This window comes from Rhyacophila brunnea, unplaced genomic scaffold, assembly GCF_057557595.1.
Source record: "Rhyacophila brunnea isolate RB1 unplaced genomic scaffold, BYU_Rbru_1.0 scaffold_23, whole genome shotgun sequence".
Lineage (NCBI taxonomy): Eukaryota > Metazoa > Arthropoda > Insecta > Trichoptera > Rhyacophilidae > Rhyacophila > Rhyacophila brunnea.
In genome coordinates, this window is record NW_028232893.1 from 28,227,295 (window position 1) to 28,244,723 (window position 17,429).

The 17,429-nt window shown below is 35.6% G+C and overlaps 1 protein-coding gene across 1 annotated transcript in view; it reads left to right on the forward strand.

The window, feature by feature from the left end:
• LOC147069794 (uncharacterized) overlaps positions 1-17,429 on the forward strand; it is a 19,181-nt gene extending 1,752 nt beyond the window's left edge. The window contains exons 2-8 of the mRNA XM_085950544.1: positions 1,056-1,202; positions 3,074-4,333; positions 4,776-4,987; positions 5,763-5,876; positions 6,125-6,325; positions 10,319-10,538; positions 16,398-17,429. Of these exons, the coding sequence (XP_085806670.1) occupies positions 1,056-1,202; positions 3,074-4,333; positions 4,776-4,987; positions 5,763-5,876; positions 6,125-6,325; positions 10,319-10,538; positions 16,398-16,595 (2,352 nt within the window). The 3' untranslated portion in view covers positions 16,596-17,429. The remainder of the gene's footprint in view (positions 1-1,055; positions 1,203-3,073; positions 4,334-4,775; positions 4,988-5,762; positions 5,877-6,124; positions 6,326-10,318; positions 10,539-16,397) is intronic.

Sequence of the window (17,429 nt, forward strand, 5' to 3'; positions counted from 1 at the left end):
TCAAACAATATTTGTTAATCTATATAATATCTAAAATTATGCCACTTGGCTAAACCATACAAAATAATTTTAGATGTTTTATAATAGATAGAAGAATATTTTTTATCGATTATGGTTTGTTTTAGGCAGGGTTTAATGAATTTTAAAAAACTAACCTACACCATCTGTAATATCGTCACTGTTCTGGCAGAAAACACTGATATATTGAGTTAGTACCAAAATGTTCCTTATTTCAAACTTTACCGTCTGGAAACCTTCTTAATAAATAAACAGTCTTTATTTTAAAGTCATCCTTTTTACGATTACTTAATAAACTCACATGATAGACCATTATTTCAAACATTTTAACAACTTAAAAGTCAAATTACTCAAAACTAGTATTCTCCAGTTAGTGTGTTTTGCCAGAACAGAGACGATATTATGTATTCTTAATTCAACGAAAACAAATAAGTATGACTGAAAAAGTGTGCACTATTTTTATCAGATCGCTTATAGCATACCTAAACTATTATGGTTTGGTTGAGGCAGGGCTTAATAGAATTTTAGAAATTAACAAACATTGTAGTTTTAATATTAATACGGTACAGTTTGGTTATGAGGAATACAGCGGAAAACACATTTTGAAAATACCCGATATACTGGATTATATGTTAGTTTGGGTTAGGTTAGGTTAGGTTAGGTTAACCTAACAAATAATCCAGTATATCGGCTATTTTCAAAATGTGTTTGCCGCTGTATTCCTCATAACCGAACTGTACCATTAATACTATAGGTAGGTATTTGTTGGAATTTGAATTTAAATTCTAATGGATTTAAATTTTATTCGTTATCAGTGTGTATTTGCCTTTTGGCGGGTGTACATAGTGCCTGAAGATGCCGAAAGGCGAAACCCTTTGACTGTTATATCGTCATAATGAGCTAGAGTATATGTGGCTAAATTAGTAAAGGATCCAACGGTTTCTGGATGCAGGTTCGAGTCTTTTCCGGCACACTACTTTTTTTCAAGATTTGTGTTTCCAAATTATGAATGCAAAATCAATTTTGTACAATTTCAGATCTTTCATAACGGTGGATTGCCAGAGCGATTGTGTAATGAGTGTTTAAACTCCCTGAACCAATGCACAAAATTCAAGGAGAAATGCCAGTACGCCAATGGAATCTTATCCCAGCTGGCTAAAGGAAGCCTCACCGCCGCCGGTCAGGTGAGTGCTTTACTACATCTTCTTACTTAACATCTCTATCCGTTGTGCTAGATTCCCAACCGGTGCGCTGCAGTATACTAGAGTGACTGGAAAGTGTACAGCAGGATTTCATTCCGTTGCGTACATTCTAGAGAGAAGTTATATTTTCGTACATTTCACAATCTTTTGGTGTTACGGTTTTGTTGGAGGTAGATGAAGAGTCGTTGTTGCTTGGTTGTTGATATGATGGTTTATTGGTTGATATAAGAATACACTGAATGGAATAATAAGGATGATGACATGAGTTTATAATCGTGAGGTAATGATGTACTTATGTGAGATCAATATGATCAAGAGATTAATTATAAGAATGCACTGAGGGATTTGATTTGACGGGAATAACGGATGTATTATGTCGAGTGAAGAACTCGTGACAATAACGGTACCTGCGTCTCGTGACGGATTCTATGAGTGGAGTGTTAGTTTATAGATTGTTCTTCTTATTTATTATAAATGCAGTACATACATATTGTCGTAATTCTCAATCAAAACAAACACTACAGCGCATCTATTCTATACACAAGACTGCTATCGGCAGCTATCGAGGGGAGTTTTTCATATGCTTGTATCGAAGTATTATTATTATCACAATAAGTTAGCCGTCTAAACAGTCAAAACTGTCTATCTTGCTCTAAAAGTTAGCCCACCCAAGAGAGGTGCTGTTGAAACATTCCACTTGTTGTGACAATTACAACTACCTTATTGTATATAAACTACCCTCGATAGCTGCCAATAGCAGTCTTGTGTATAGAGTAGATGCGCTGATCTAGTTATGATAGAGGAAACGCTGACAATTATTATTGCTAATGTTTTGTTTTAATAACAAAATATACATAAATTAAAAGTGTGTCACTAATTTAATGCAGTGTAGCATGATTGCCGCAATCTTGTTCCACCAATATCTAAGTCAAGTAAAATAAATCAGTTGCGGCGCTATTTTCTTCAGTGTTTGTCAATATAAAAATATTCGTGCTTGCTCGATAGTATATATTTTTCAGTTTTCGATTACAGGCGGTCCTCGACATTCGTACATAATTGGTTCCTGAAAATGTGTACGATTGTTGAATGTACGAAAGTAAAGTAATGTAAAAAAAACATCAAAAAGTGTCCATTAAATTCTTCACCGCGGTGCATTTAATTACCACATTTAAATAACATGCTAATTATATCTAATGGTCAACTAATGAAGACACGACAGCTGTGCCGTCAGTAAAAAGGATTTCAAGTTATACACATTTATATTTTTTATAAAAATCAATGTTTTTTAAAATAGATGTAAACAATATTAAAACTATGAATTAGTCAAAAATCTAAACGGTGAAAAATTGAAAACTTAATAAACTAAATTTTAATAATAAATATAACCTTAAAAATAATGGAATAATAACGTAACCTATGTACCAAATATGTGATAAATTCACATCTTTTATCTTTATCTTAGTTTATCTTTGACTTAAAAAAAAAAAAATCTTTTTAATGTTTTCATATTCATATTATTTATTAATTAAAACAGTTGAAATTGTAAATTACCAAAAAGAATTTTCAAATTGCAAGCTTCGTATTTTTCCGCTAGGTTCTCTGTTGGCATATAGGATCCTTGTTGTTTGGATTTTTGTTTTTACGAGGTATGAATGCCAGCCCCATTACTCAATCTATTAGGTCCATAATCTGACTCCAAACACATATTGAAAAACAATATGTGTATTTGTTTGCCAGAGCCAGAATTCAGACTTCCCACGTTTTCATTATAAGCTGACACGTAAGCCGCTCGATCATTGTGGGCGTTTATTATACTATGTCTAAATATTTAAATTAATTCTATATTTTTACAGATGCAGTGGCTCACAAATTTGCAGAGAGAGAGACAAACAATATTAGCTACGTATGGCGTATTCACTCCTGTGTCCGTAAAACCTGAGACTGTCCATGACGAAACTATCATTTATACCACACCGATAAATATTCAAAATAATATTGAATGCGTTCCATCTCAGGATCCTTTGGAATGTCTTGACGTCAAGCCGGTCATTAGTCCGTTAAACTGTGTCGGAATCGTATCGAATGACTATCGCGTTACCAATGGTGAACAATTAATTTGCACTACTAATTTAACGCAAAGTTTGGACAATCGTTCCGAACCGCAATTTGCTTTACAGTTCAATAGTAATGATTCTAACTGTATTACTAGTGAAATGTATATTAAAAATGAATCTGACGTAGATCACAAACATCATGAAATTGAGATCGATGCTCCGGATTCTCTTGATGATTTTGATACTATTAAATTTGATAACGACTCTGAATCGTCTTCTTCGATGCCTAACGTCGACGGCTCGACTACGGATGTATTCAGCTGCACGAAAGATGTTAAACATCAACAATTGCAAGATGTCAACAAAAATGAAAATGTGGAACATCAAAGATTCCATTCTATAAGTAATTCTATTGACAGCTTGACACGACAGCAAAATGTGTTTTGTAATGAAAAAAATTCAACTAAAAATGCCGAGCAACACATAATTCATACTGAGATAAATCTAGTTGACGATATAACACAAAATATTCATACACAGATAAATTTTGTTGACGATGTGGAACAACAAAAAACTCACACTCAATCCGATCTAGCTGACAACATAGAACAACAAAAAAATAATTTTAAAGAAGTAAATTCGGCTGGAAATTTAGAACAGGGAAAAGAGTATTGTATGAAGGTAAATTCGGTTGATCATTCGGAATATCAGAAAACCGGAAGGAGATCAAATTTGCAACAAAAAAAAATCGACGAAAAAGCGAAAAAGGTTGCGGAAGCCTATCATAAAACACTCCAGATGTCCCCGGAAATGTTGAAGGTGGTCACAGATAAGATATCCCGGGACGAAAAGCTTACATCTCACGAAGCGGAAATGATAAAACATAAAAATGACAGTTTGATCGTCACCCGGATGTTGAGTGTGGAAGAACATATGAAAGAACTGGAGGACGTAAGGAAAACTAAAGTATACCAGGAATCACCTTACAAATGTGACCCTTGTGCCAGGAGTTACCTGTACGAAGCGGCCTACACCAGCCATTTGAAGAGACACGCCGAGGTATGTTATTGCTATTGACCGACCATATTTGCTTGTCATCTGGCTTAATGAACCAATTCATTCAATTCAATTCATTTTAACATGAAAGAACATTACATAAGCCGAAAGCTTCTGTCCTTAAGCTTATGTGGAATAAGGCCGGTATTAGACTATGAAAGATTTCTGACAAATATCATTTATGAAGAATATTCGTCAGAGATCTTTTAGTGTTATATAATGTCTTTCATAAAACATCTTTTATAAGAGGTAATTACACATTAAAGAGTGTTTTGCAGTGTAGCCAGATGACATTTTACTTAATGAAAAATAGGTTAGTGGCCTTCAAAGCATGCTATTGTGAGAATCTCACAAGGACTTGACGACTAAACTCAATTTTTCAGACTCTTCTCTCTATTGTTTTAGTACACACAATTTCTACAGTCTACGAAAATGCTTGTTACAGTCATCCGGTTCGTTTGTGTGCATCATCTGTCAGCAGCGCTACATGACAAAGCCGCGGTGCATCTCACACTATGAGCGCGCGCACGAGATACGCTACGAGTGCAAGGAGTGTGGCAAGATTATGATAAGGATCTCAACCATGCGGCACCACGTCGCGAAGCACACCGGCCTCCACGTTACGAGAACGTGTAACATCTGCGGCCAAGTTAGCACGTGAGTTCACTTTGTCTTTGCACTCGTTCGCTTAAACCAGACCTGGCCAATCTTTTTAAACATGAGAACTATCCGACATCATTTTAGAAATGATACATTTTTATTGTCTTGCTGACATTTTACGTAAGTAGAAACTGTGGGTTTTCTTTACAGAGCCGTCAAATGCAATGTGATGTCCCGTCCGGCACCATATTTTTTTTCAAATTTTTTTCTAATAGCTGTAGGGTCATTTACACGAGTCACTGTGGATGATCATCTGCAGTGAATTGAATGCAGGCATTCACTTTTTGTTTACATGTGACACTAAGTGAAATACTGAATTCATTCCAAAATGGCGTCAAGTGAAATTTATTGCGGTGCAGGTTTGTGATTGTTATATGAATGCATAAAATTTCATCGAGAGAGAGAGAGGAATAGGAAAAAGATGTGTTGGCGGATAAAACTATGGGTAATGCAACGATATATCGTGGCAGTACTCAGGGGCGCAGTGCGAATGCGTGGCATTTTTGGAATCATCCATAATGATTAAATTAAATGATCAAGAAGAAGAACCAGTTGAACTTCACTTACTTTTGATTCCGGATGATCACTTTCGATGATTCGTTAATGGATGTGTGTTTACACGGGTCACTAGGGATGATTGCTCCGTGATGATCATCAAAAGTGAATCATGTCAACGGAGCTTTAGTTTCTGAAGAAAATAATGAATGTAATTTCAGATGAATGTGATTTTAATTCATAACATAATATTTTGTTTTGTAATTGTTAATTGTAGCACTGAGCTAGGGCACAGTTACCACATGAGACACCACAACGGCAAACAGGGATACAAATGTCCGCATTGTCCTCAGGCGTTCACCACTCCGAATACATTAGCCAAGCATGTCCGGTGAGTATTTTCGATGTTTTGACTTTTTGAGAGACAGTGGTGATTTTCTTTGACGCAGATAACGCAATTGATTCGTCGGAAGATTTAAAAGGATTTATTTTAATTAATTTAGTGTTTATCTTTGAATTTTAGAAATATTTATTTTTCTATTGATTGATTAAAACACTTACAATGTGAATTATCAATTATAAAAAATAGTTTTCACTGCAAATGTATAGATAAGTTAGTTGTTCTCATTTTCTGATCAGCGTTAAACACACTGACAAAGCGCACAAATGCAGAAGATGCTTCGATAGCTTTTCGACTGAAGAGGAGCTGGCCATCCACTCCAAAACGCACACAGAAGAGGTGAACTTTTACTGCAAACCATGCAACAAGAGCTTCAGCGCCAAAGCTGCGTACAGGAATCATCTGATCAAAAGTAAACCGCATGCCAATGCTAATGTAAGGTAAGAACAGTTAGATTTGGATTTTAAAACTAACACCATCTGTAATTTGTATTCTTAGTTCAAGTATGACTGACAAAGTTTAGTGTGCACTATTTTTATTGAATCTTAACAGCCTGCCTCCACCTCTCGCCACTGATAGGTAGGTATTTGATTACCTTGATTCAAATCCAGCATTATGGATCGTTTCAATTTTTAGTTTTAACATACTTGCATTTGCTAATAATGATATGAACTATTTTTTTATTCAACGATAAATAATAACATCAAAATTATTCTTATATCAGATCTCCACAGCCTACCTCCACGTCGCGGTTTGAATTTGGAACTTAACTTATCATAGTATCAAAAATATTGCTAAATTTAATGTGTTAATATTGAAGAAAAAAAATGGTATGTGAGGAAATATCGATTTTAAACGTCACGTATCTTTGAAATCATCGGATAGTTGTTCAATGTATCAAATGATAAACAATTGAAGACGTCGTCCGAAAGGGAGTCTATATGCAAAAACAAAATTGTTCAAGGGGTCTATTCTATACAAAAGGCTGCTTTCATCCGCTAAAACCCCTAACTAGGGTATGTTTGTATTGAATTATTAGCACGTATTGTAACAATTACAATTAGTTGGTATTAATTGTTGCAATAAATGCTATATTTTAACGGCATGCCCCTTGGCTGTGCTAAAATTTAGAGCATGAGCGATAGAGAGAGAGCGAGAGAGAGAGACAGTTTCGACTGATTAAACGGCTAACTGATTGTTACAATTATAATATTTCAATACAAAATGTATGTAATAAATACTAACACATTATCACGTTAGCGGTCTTTTGCATAGAATAGACCCGCAGAAGAGGAAAAAAACATTTCATTCGATCATGCGGACTTTTGGAGTATATCTGTGATAATAATTAAGTTCATGAAAGCACTCTTTATCATTGACATTTTTTTTTTTTTTATTTAACAAAATAAATCATATAGACCAGGGGGGGGCAAACTTTTTGGATGGAGGGCCAAATTCAAGAATTCAAAATGAGCGGCGGGCCGCAAGTAAAATACCATTTTTAGATATACACTATTTATTATCACGAAAAATAAACATTACAAAAAAATTAATGAGAAGAATGAAACTGTTGTACCTACATTTTTTTAAATTCAGGTGTTAATTTTGTAGTTGATATCCTTTAAACTGCTTGTAAATGGGCATCGAAGATATTTGATCGTAAAGAATTTTTATTGATGTTCATGATCGAAAATATTTGTTCACATAATATATCGGTTGATCCAAAAATAACGAACATTTTTCTTGCATAATCTTTAAGTTGGTCGAATTTGTCTGAATTAAGGGCATTGTAAAATTTGGAGATTTCTTCACGACGATGGAATTCTCTTAAATCAGTGTCACACTGCAGATCGATAATCTCAAGTTGTAGTTCTGTCGGTACACTATCAATATCTATTGAAAATGGATCGCGTACTATTGCTAAACTTGTCTCAATTTTTCGGAAGTCACTAAATCTTTGTGAAAAATCGTCATTCAGAGCTTTAATAATTTTACCATATTCTTCAAATTTATATTCTGGTATATTCACCAACTTCAAAGTTGGAAAGTGGTCCACGTTGTTATTCTATATTTGTCGAAGGAATAACTTGAGTTTTAATTGAAATCCATTGAAACTTTTTACCATATATGGGCATATATTTATTTTCCTTGCAACGCGGAGTTAAAAGTATTTAAATGTGCCACGATGTTCAACGTAGAAAATAGTGGTTACATAGTGTGAGACGAGACGCAAAAAAGACGTACTGAGATAATACATTTACGAAACAACAGATTCTTCAAATTTTAATCTATTGTCAATATTTTTTAAAAATATATAAAAAAAGTTATTCGTAATCAGAAGTACAATTAATGATGGCGGGCCACAAAAAAATACCCGGCGGGCCACATGCGGCCCGCGGGCCGCAGTTTGCCCACCCCTGATATAGACCCTTCTTCTACGGTAAGCATTTTAGTACAAAAACTGTGACAGATAAAATAATAAAATTTTCCAATAACGTGAGCAAGGCTATATAGACCCGTTTTAGTCGATAAAATCACTTTTTGACATGATGTATTTTTTAGACCCCTTTTCGGGGGCCCCCTTCAATTTGTGAACGCATAAATCAAAGTTAAAACGTTAAAAATCAACTAAACGGCCTTTAAATACGAAATTAGTGTGTTATCCAAGAGATTTATTTATTTATTTAGGAAAAGAGTATTACGGCCATGGCCCCCACATCCTGAAGCGGGCCCCCTACCTATCGCTAAGAATAAAGGCATTGTGATGCTCTACAGTAGCGTTTTCCAAATGGTGTAGCTGTATATTTAGTGTTTTTTTTGTATATTTTAATACATCCATTTGTATTATGGAGTTGTCGAGTATCGATACACAATTAAAAATTATACCGTATAACCACATAATTTTAAATAACAACATTATTGAAGGAAAATAGTGCCGCAGGCGACTTTTTTGACTATGAAACCAAATTTGTGATGTGTGTTTATCTCACTTATATGGTGGAGTTGCCTCGCCGGGCCCCCGGACTAGAGCCCTGTCAGCCCCCCCTTGTGGGGGCCATGATTACGGCATTACAGCGATTGGCCAATGCGCCATAATACAAAATTATAAAAGTATCTGAATTACAAATAACAACTAATATAACAAGAAAGTAGAAAAGACAGCATGTGTTCATGTACTTAGTGTATTAGATAAATTAAGTAAGTAATCGAAAACCTTCATTTACTGCGGACAGGTTACAGCATTTCATTCAAAGTTAAGCGTTACTCTCGAAATTTAATGCTGCAGCCTGACTATAGACAGAGCCTTGGGTAGTAGCAAAACATAATATTTTTCTATTACATAACATAATCTCTTATCAATGACTGTTTTCTCATATTTAAGCCTTGCCTTAAATAGGGCTGGATTACTATACGTGCAGTTTTAGGTTATTAGCATTCCACTATATTGTCGAACAAGAACTTCTTGTCCACGTGTTAAAACTGTGAACTAACAATCCCCTCCAGTGCAGTCCAGTCCATAATTTATCATTTCATTTTACGCTCCCATGGTGTTCGGATCTATTAATTTACGTAATTTAAAGCTTTTTATAATAAAAATATGTCTAAAACGATCAGGAGCTTATTAGAGTATATTAAGATTAATATACTTTTCGTTTATTGCGAAGAAAAAGAGTCGCATCTAAAACAAGAGCCGATACATTATTTAAACACGCGGCCATGACAAGTACGTCACTGAGAAGTCTTGTAAATGTGATTACAGCGACTCCCTGTTATCGCCGATTTCTTGTTGTCGAACAGCACTTATTTTACAACGTTTTTATTATGTCGTATTCTTATTTGTCCGGTGGTTGTTTATCCAGTAGAAATCTTGCAATCGATTTTTAACTAACTTAACGACTAGCTAGACATTTGAAACTTTTAGAATATATCAGAACACGATGCCAATGCATTCTTTTAATACTTTTAGCCATCTTTAAGTGGAATTGAATTCATTTTCAGTTAATTCTGTTTTGTATGAAAAGTTATTTCGGAAGAAATCCGTAAAAAGTAAAACACTATTATTGGTTGCTAGGGGGTCTGGGGCCTAGCAACTAAATTATTAATATATACGTGCGTTACTATGGAAATCAATATGAAATGTCAAAATGACATTTCAGTATTATTTCTATCAAGTACAAATTTTTTTGATCGTTTAAGCTAGTCAAGTCAAGTTTATATGATTCAAAAGTTCTTTTTATCTTGTAATTATTTATTGCCTCACTTGACTATGCCAGTAGTCAAATGGTAAAGCACACAGATCCGGACATGTATGGAAACAAAAATATATTTTATTTGTAAACGACACCTCTGTGTGACACCGCTGCATTAATATTTTTCGAGGTTTCGAATTCTATTCTACATTAAAAAAATAACTTTCACCCGATTGCTTTCAGGTACCAGTGCGACGAGTGTTCCAAAAATTACCACAATCCTCAACTACTTCAAACGCACAAAAAGAGATATCACTCAAAAGATTACAAACCGATGCTGAAGTGTGATCAGTGCCACATGCGGTACCGGCTTGCTGTCAGCCTGGAGAATCACATGACGGCGTGTCACTCCGATGAGGTGCTTAATAAAGTCATGTGTGATGTCTGCGGCAAGGGATTTAAGGTAAACGTCCAACTCCATCTTGTATTATAGTCAGGGTACTCCAAACACAATTATTTATAGTTCTGTTGTATTAGGGTTTTACCTGGTAATAGTACACGGGAGGCTTGCATGTGCATAGTGCTAATGCCCAGCAGTGGCGAAGGCTCCATACTAGGCGATTATTTAAAGCCTACCTTCTAAGAAAACTAAGTATTAAATTTAAATGAATAATTAAAATGTGCAAAATCTAAAAATATTGAGAGTCATCTATCGTCAGAATTTGAGTTTAGAATGCTGGCTAATGATTGTCTAGATGTTTTGATAAATGACTGTTTACTTAAGTCAAATGATAAGCGCCTTCTGTTTTCAACTGAATGAGTGAAATCTGGACGTGTTAATCCAAAATCAATTTTCTATAGCAAATTTGGTCTAGATTTATAAGCGCCTCAGAGTCAGCTTATACTCTTTAAATGTTTATTGTCAATGGTCGCCGCTTTAAGCAAATTATAAATAAATAAGATGATTTTAAAAAATAATTTCTATGGGATTCAATCACATATAAATATTGATTGTTGTTAAAAATAAAAAATAATTTATCTCGTGATTTTTATTTATCAATTAGTTGAGTCATAGACTTATAGCACTCATAGCACTCAAATCACGATATGAAAATAATACTCGGTGACCTAATGCCAAAATAGGACGGGAGGCAATCTACACCGCCATTGGCGGAAAACATAGTCTTCACAATGAAAGTATTGCTTGGTACCCGACTAATTAGCTCTGCAGCGTCACTAAATATGATTATTGGTAGCACAATGTTTCCCCATAAGGATATATATGTTACGCCGAATGTGCGAAATTGACTATTACATGAAATGGGCTAAATTTTGCCTAAATCATGAAAAATGCAAGCCCATTGCCTTATTCATGAATTAGACAAAATATCTGGTGAGTGCATGAATTCGGCAGTAATTTTTCGGCCTTGTTCATGCATTGGACAAATTAGATAGTAGCGCTACGGTGGTATTTTTTGCAACTAAACTAAATGTGTGAAATGCTCGTGGATTGGTCAAAAAGTACGTGTATTATCTATGGTCAAAATAGGTGGTCGCGCTCCGGTGGTATTTTTTGCAACTAATCAAACTAACTAAATGTGTCAAATAATGTCATTGATTATAATATAAAAATATACCAATCAATAACTAACTACAATGACGTTCATATCCATTTACTATGCGCAAAAAAACTAGAACTATAATATGATAACGGATGAATTTTATTAAAAGGTATTTTCGCGATTTGATTCGTGCTTGGGTATTGATCGTGCAATGGTCGATTGTATGTTTTTGATAGTTTGTTGATACTTGTTAGCTAACCTCAAAATGGACATTCAGTTGAATAATTCAGAATTTAAACCTAACCTAACCTAACCCAACCTAACCTAATAATATAATATTATGTCCAATTATAACTAATAAAATCATCCGTATTAAATTTACTTTTTCTACTGTCATGTTTAAGAATTCCATGCCCTTGTGAATTCATGTACTAGGCAGAAAATTTACCTAATTCATGAATAAGGCAACAGGCTTGACTATTACATGAATTAGCCAAAATTTAGCCCATTTCATGTAATAGTCAATTTCGCACATTTGGCGTAACATATATAAGGGAACCAAATAGCCCATATTTTGATAGACAACAGGCACAGATCGGATCTAATGAACGTCCGGACATACAGAGGGGCTAATGTAGACTAGTGTGTGGAAAAGTTAGAGCAAAGATCTCAAACACCAAAAAGGCAATGGGAGCAAGAGCAAAACCCTTTGACACAGAGAAACTGAAGATTCCGAAAGAACTGACTCGGTACCAGGAGAGCATGAACACTCACCTAAACTACAATGTTGAGGTTGGAGACCATGAAGAGGTGAATCAACACTGGAAAGAGTGCAAGACTCCTCATAGTATCCTCAGCTAATGACACCTTAGGACGCCGGAAAACAGGTGAACGATCAGAGTGGTTTGCCGAAGATTGCCGCGAAGTCACTACGAGAAAGAATGAGGCTTACTTAATGGTACTACAGAAGAAAACATGGGCATCAGACGATGAGTATAAAAAGCGCCGGCGTGACGAAAAGAAACTACACAAGAAAAAGTAACGTGATTATTTAAAAAAGGAAATGATCCTATTCCAAGAACACTATAAAGCCCAGGAAAGCCGGCTGTTCTATAGAAAGATAAATAATGTTAGGAAGGGTTTTATGGGGGTTATATATTTTACAATGTGCAAGGATGACGATGGCATGATCAATATTTAAATACCCCCCATAATGATGCCGACAACACTAATATTAATACTCATGACCAGGAATCAGTACAAAGTGGCATTGATGATAACGAAGAACCACCAACATTAAATGAGGTAAAAGGTGCCATATCAAGGTTAAAAGCAAACAAATCGCCTGGAATAGATAATGTACAGAGTGAATTAATAAATGGTGGGGAGGAAAGCCTGCTCAAACATATGCATAGCCTAAATCCACCAAGTATGGACTTCATAAAAGATGCCAGAGAAGTGGAAGGATGGGGTGATTTGTCCCCTGCACAAGAAAGGAGACCAACTAGAATGTAGTAACTACAGAGGGGTGACACTCCTTATCTCTGCATATAAAATGTTGTCGATTCTGATATTCCAGTGGCTGGAACCCATTGTAGAAGGAATACTCGGGCACTACAAAGGAGGCTTTCGACGAGGGAGATCATATGGCAGGCAGATTCTAGAAAAGACCACTGAATTCAATATTAACACTTATCACCTGTTCATCGATTTTAAGGCAGCTTAAGATAGCATTAATCGAAACCAGTTATATGAAGCAATGCGAGAATTTGAAATTCCGATGACAACGACACCAGTACAATGCCGGGTGAAGCTTCAAGCGAAAATATCCGAGCCATTTATATCACTGAATGGCCCCAGGCAAGGTGACGCTCTGGCATGCCTTCTTTTCAATATTGCGCTAGAAAAGGCGATACGGGATGCAAAGATTGATGCCCGTGGCAGCGGCACGATATTCACTAAGTCTTTGCAGCTGTTGGCGTATGCCGATGATATCGCATCATTGCGATATCAGGATTGGCGCTGAAAAAGGCATTCACAACACTACAAGCTTCTGCCAAAAGAATGGGCTTACAAATAAACGAGGCAAAAACTAAATACATGCCTGTCTATGTCACACAACGAGAAAGTGCAACAAAGTTAGATATTGGTGCATATAAATTTGATACGGTCGGCAGTTTCATATACCTTGGTTCTCTTGTAACTCGACATGATGATATTACAGAAGAAATCAACAAGAGAATCGTGTCTGCGAATAAATGCTACTTTGACCTGTTAAGACATTTTAAGTCCCGCATACTATCTCGCCGAATTAAAAGCACTCTTTACAAGACACTTGTAAAGCCAGTGCTCACCTACGCATCGAAAACCTGGACATTAACTCTGCGAAATGAACGAGCCCTGAAGATTTTTGAAAGAAAAATTCTCCGCCTTATATCTGGACCGCTCAGGGACGGCACCGATTGGAGGAGAAGATATAATGCTGAGCTCTATGGGCTGTACGAAGATTGCAGCGCAGTTCAATCAATTAAGATTGGGAGACTGCGATGGCTAGATCATGTGCACCGTATGAATGACAATGAACCGGCAAAGAGAGTGATGTCCAGCAATCCAATAGGGCATAGAAGAAGAGGCAGGCCAAAGATTCGCTGGTTGGATGGAGCTGACAGTGACTGCCGTATTCTGGGGGCCACACTGGATAGGGACAGGTGGGGGGAGCTGTTGGAGGAGGCCAAGACCCACACCGGATTGTCGCGCCTCTGATAATGATGCGTCATAGACAAGGAAAATTTATTCAGTCAGTTATGTCAGTTGAGATCTGATATTGTACCTTGTTGTACCATTTTCATTAGTCAGTGTTTTAAATAGAAAAGTATTTCAAAATGTTTATTTTTACGGTAGTAATAATTATAAACTGTTGTGGCACAGATACACAACAATGGATTTTTTCGAAGATGACAATATATTTTGAGCATATGTAATTCTAATTATAATTCACACGGATTGCTTAATTTTATATTGTCAGTGAGTTTTTGATATTTCATCGATTTAATGTGTCGTTGTCGTTGATGTGTACCTATTCATCAGTAGTAATATCGGATTATCTTCTTATTTCCCGTAAGTATTTACCTGAAAGTGCGCTCTCTCCACAGCCTACCTGTTTCCAAAAGTCACCCTTCGCCACTGGTGCCCAGTAATAGTATACCAAAAATCAACACTCCATTTGCAGTGCTATGGCCACCATCTTGAAAAATGGCAGACGATTTTTAGTTCAGTCAAACCCCATGTATTATTTTTAAATGACTAGTCATTTTTAATTGGTCACTGTCTTCCAAGATGGGCGATGGCGCTTACTGGAAACTAGTGCGATGCATATGCAAAGCCTTCCATTTACAGAAATCACTTATGGGTAATACATTATTTGTCATAATTATAAGTGAAAGAATTTTTTTAAAAGCAATGTAATTGTCCTTCATGGTGACCAAATCTGACGCAGCAGTTAATTAGGGCGTCTTGAGCCGTGTCCAGGTTCGAATCCTGGGTCTTGCAAGTACACATATAGTTTTTCAATTTGTATATTAGTCAGAGTATGTACCTAATAGCTTGAGCAAATGGCTGACATCCATTTCTCGTAAAAAACAAAAAATCTGTTAATACAAACCTCTACTCTGAGGAACTCCATATGATCTTATTAGTATCGGACATGGTCGAAATTTTTTTTTTTTAAATCGGTGTGTGTACTTATGTATGCGCGTTAGAAGTTATACTTCTTTGGCATAACTAAACAAAATAAGCCGTCACCTGAGTCTATTAATATTACAGTGGATTAGGTTGATGAAAATGTACGCAATTCATCTGTGTCTCATATAGCACATGATAATTATAATTTAATTATTGTGTTTGGACCAAAACTCATCTTTGCCATACAGCGGTTATAATCGATTCAGAAGTGGCCATGATAAATTAATAAAAAATCAAATTTTAATATATTTATTGACATATAATTATTTTACTCATAAATATAGCCTCAAATCTTTATACACAATCTTTACAATGAAAAATAAATATTCACTCCAATATAAAGTTTTATGAATATAAATTAACAGTGTAGAATGTTAGTCTCCAGAAATTTGTTTCATAACATATAGGTACCTATATTTATTATGACACAATATTGGTTATGTTTACAACACGTGATGTTTACTTACCTGGTTGTATTGAACGACTAACTAAATGACACTATGCGCATGCACATGTACCCCTGAGACCGAAATGAATATAATCATAATAATAAATTGTGTTGCATCGGCGCACGCAACTTCCGTCACACGCCAAAAATACACTCTGATCTGTTTTCCCAAACGCACCAAAAGAAGTATAACTTCAGAAAAGAATTTGTTAACCCCGCCGCCTTAAAAATCAATAATGAATTATTATGTATAATTTTTCGAAATGGACCCTCTAACTTTCTATGTGCAAGCATGATCATGTCATTATATTGCAACTCCTGAAAACACTTCTCGATTGGGCACAACAGTGTAATTTATTGTCATAGTGCAGGGGTTGTCAATTGAAATAACTAGAAGCTACTACCTCACCCCCTCCCGCTGCCTTAAAAATCAATAATAAATTATTATGAATATATTTTTTGAAATGGAACCCCCCCACCTAATACCATTATTCTGTGTGTGTGCCTGGAGTATTGTAATAATTGTTGAATAATTAGTAATCAAATGTTTAATATTCTTTTAATATTCCAGACACCACAAACACTCAGAGTACATGCCACAATTCACACGGGCGAGAAAAAATTTTCTTGCGACATCTGCAGTCGAGCATTCGTTCAGAAATCCGCCCTGCAGACACACATCAAGTTGGTGCACCTGAAATTAAAGAGGCCCTTCTCACAATACAAATCGAAGAGAACATCGCCTGACAGTGACTGCAGCGATTCCTAAACTTATATTCAGTACACAACCTGTTTTGTTGTGGAGTACTAACGGGGTAAGCATGGGGTGAATCGGTGAATGAATCAAAAATATTCCTCGTCCGCTCTGTTCGAAGAATAATAGATTACCCTAGATCAGAGATTGGTGAACCTATGACACTCGGTGACATGGAACCTTTTGTATGACACACTGGCAAAGTTATAATTTTGTATGCAAAAGTTTTTTCTATGGAGAGAGACAGCTGACAGCGATTCTGACAATTCCTAAAAGCATATTCAGAAGACATTCTGTTTTGTTATTAAGCGCTAATCGTGTAAGAATTGAAAGGTTTCTTTGTCCTTTTTATATATATTATATTATTTCATTCCCTAGATCAGTGGTCGGCAAACTCATTAGTCAATAGAGCCAAATATCAACAGTACAATGATTGAGATATCTTTTGAAAGCCAAATTTTTTAAACTTGAAATTTTCGCAAGAAATGAAAATATAATTAATATTAAATTCTACAGGTTTTTAAAAAAGGTTTGTCGATAGCTATTTCGGTTGTAACATCATTATCAAGACTATTCAGATAGGCCGCTTGCCCTTGCTTAAATACTACACGTGTATAGATAGAGACAGAATACATTCTCTTACTCGTTCCAGCAATATAACGTAGAATCATCATCAAAATTCATTGTTAAACAAATTAAATAACAATTAACTTGTCTAATGTTACATTTTCTAATCAAGAAATGCAACTTTTTAACAAAGGATTTAAATACCAAATCCCCCAGTTGCCATCTAAGAAACAACTGGAATCACTAGCAATCGACACTGAAATGGCGTTAGCTAGAGCTGAT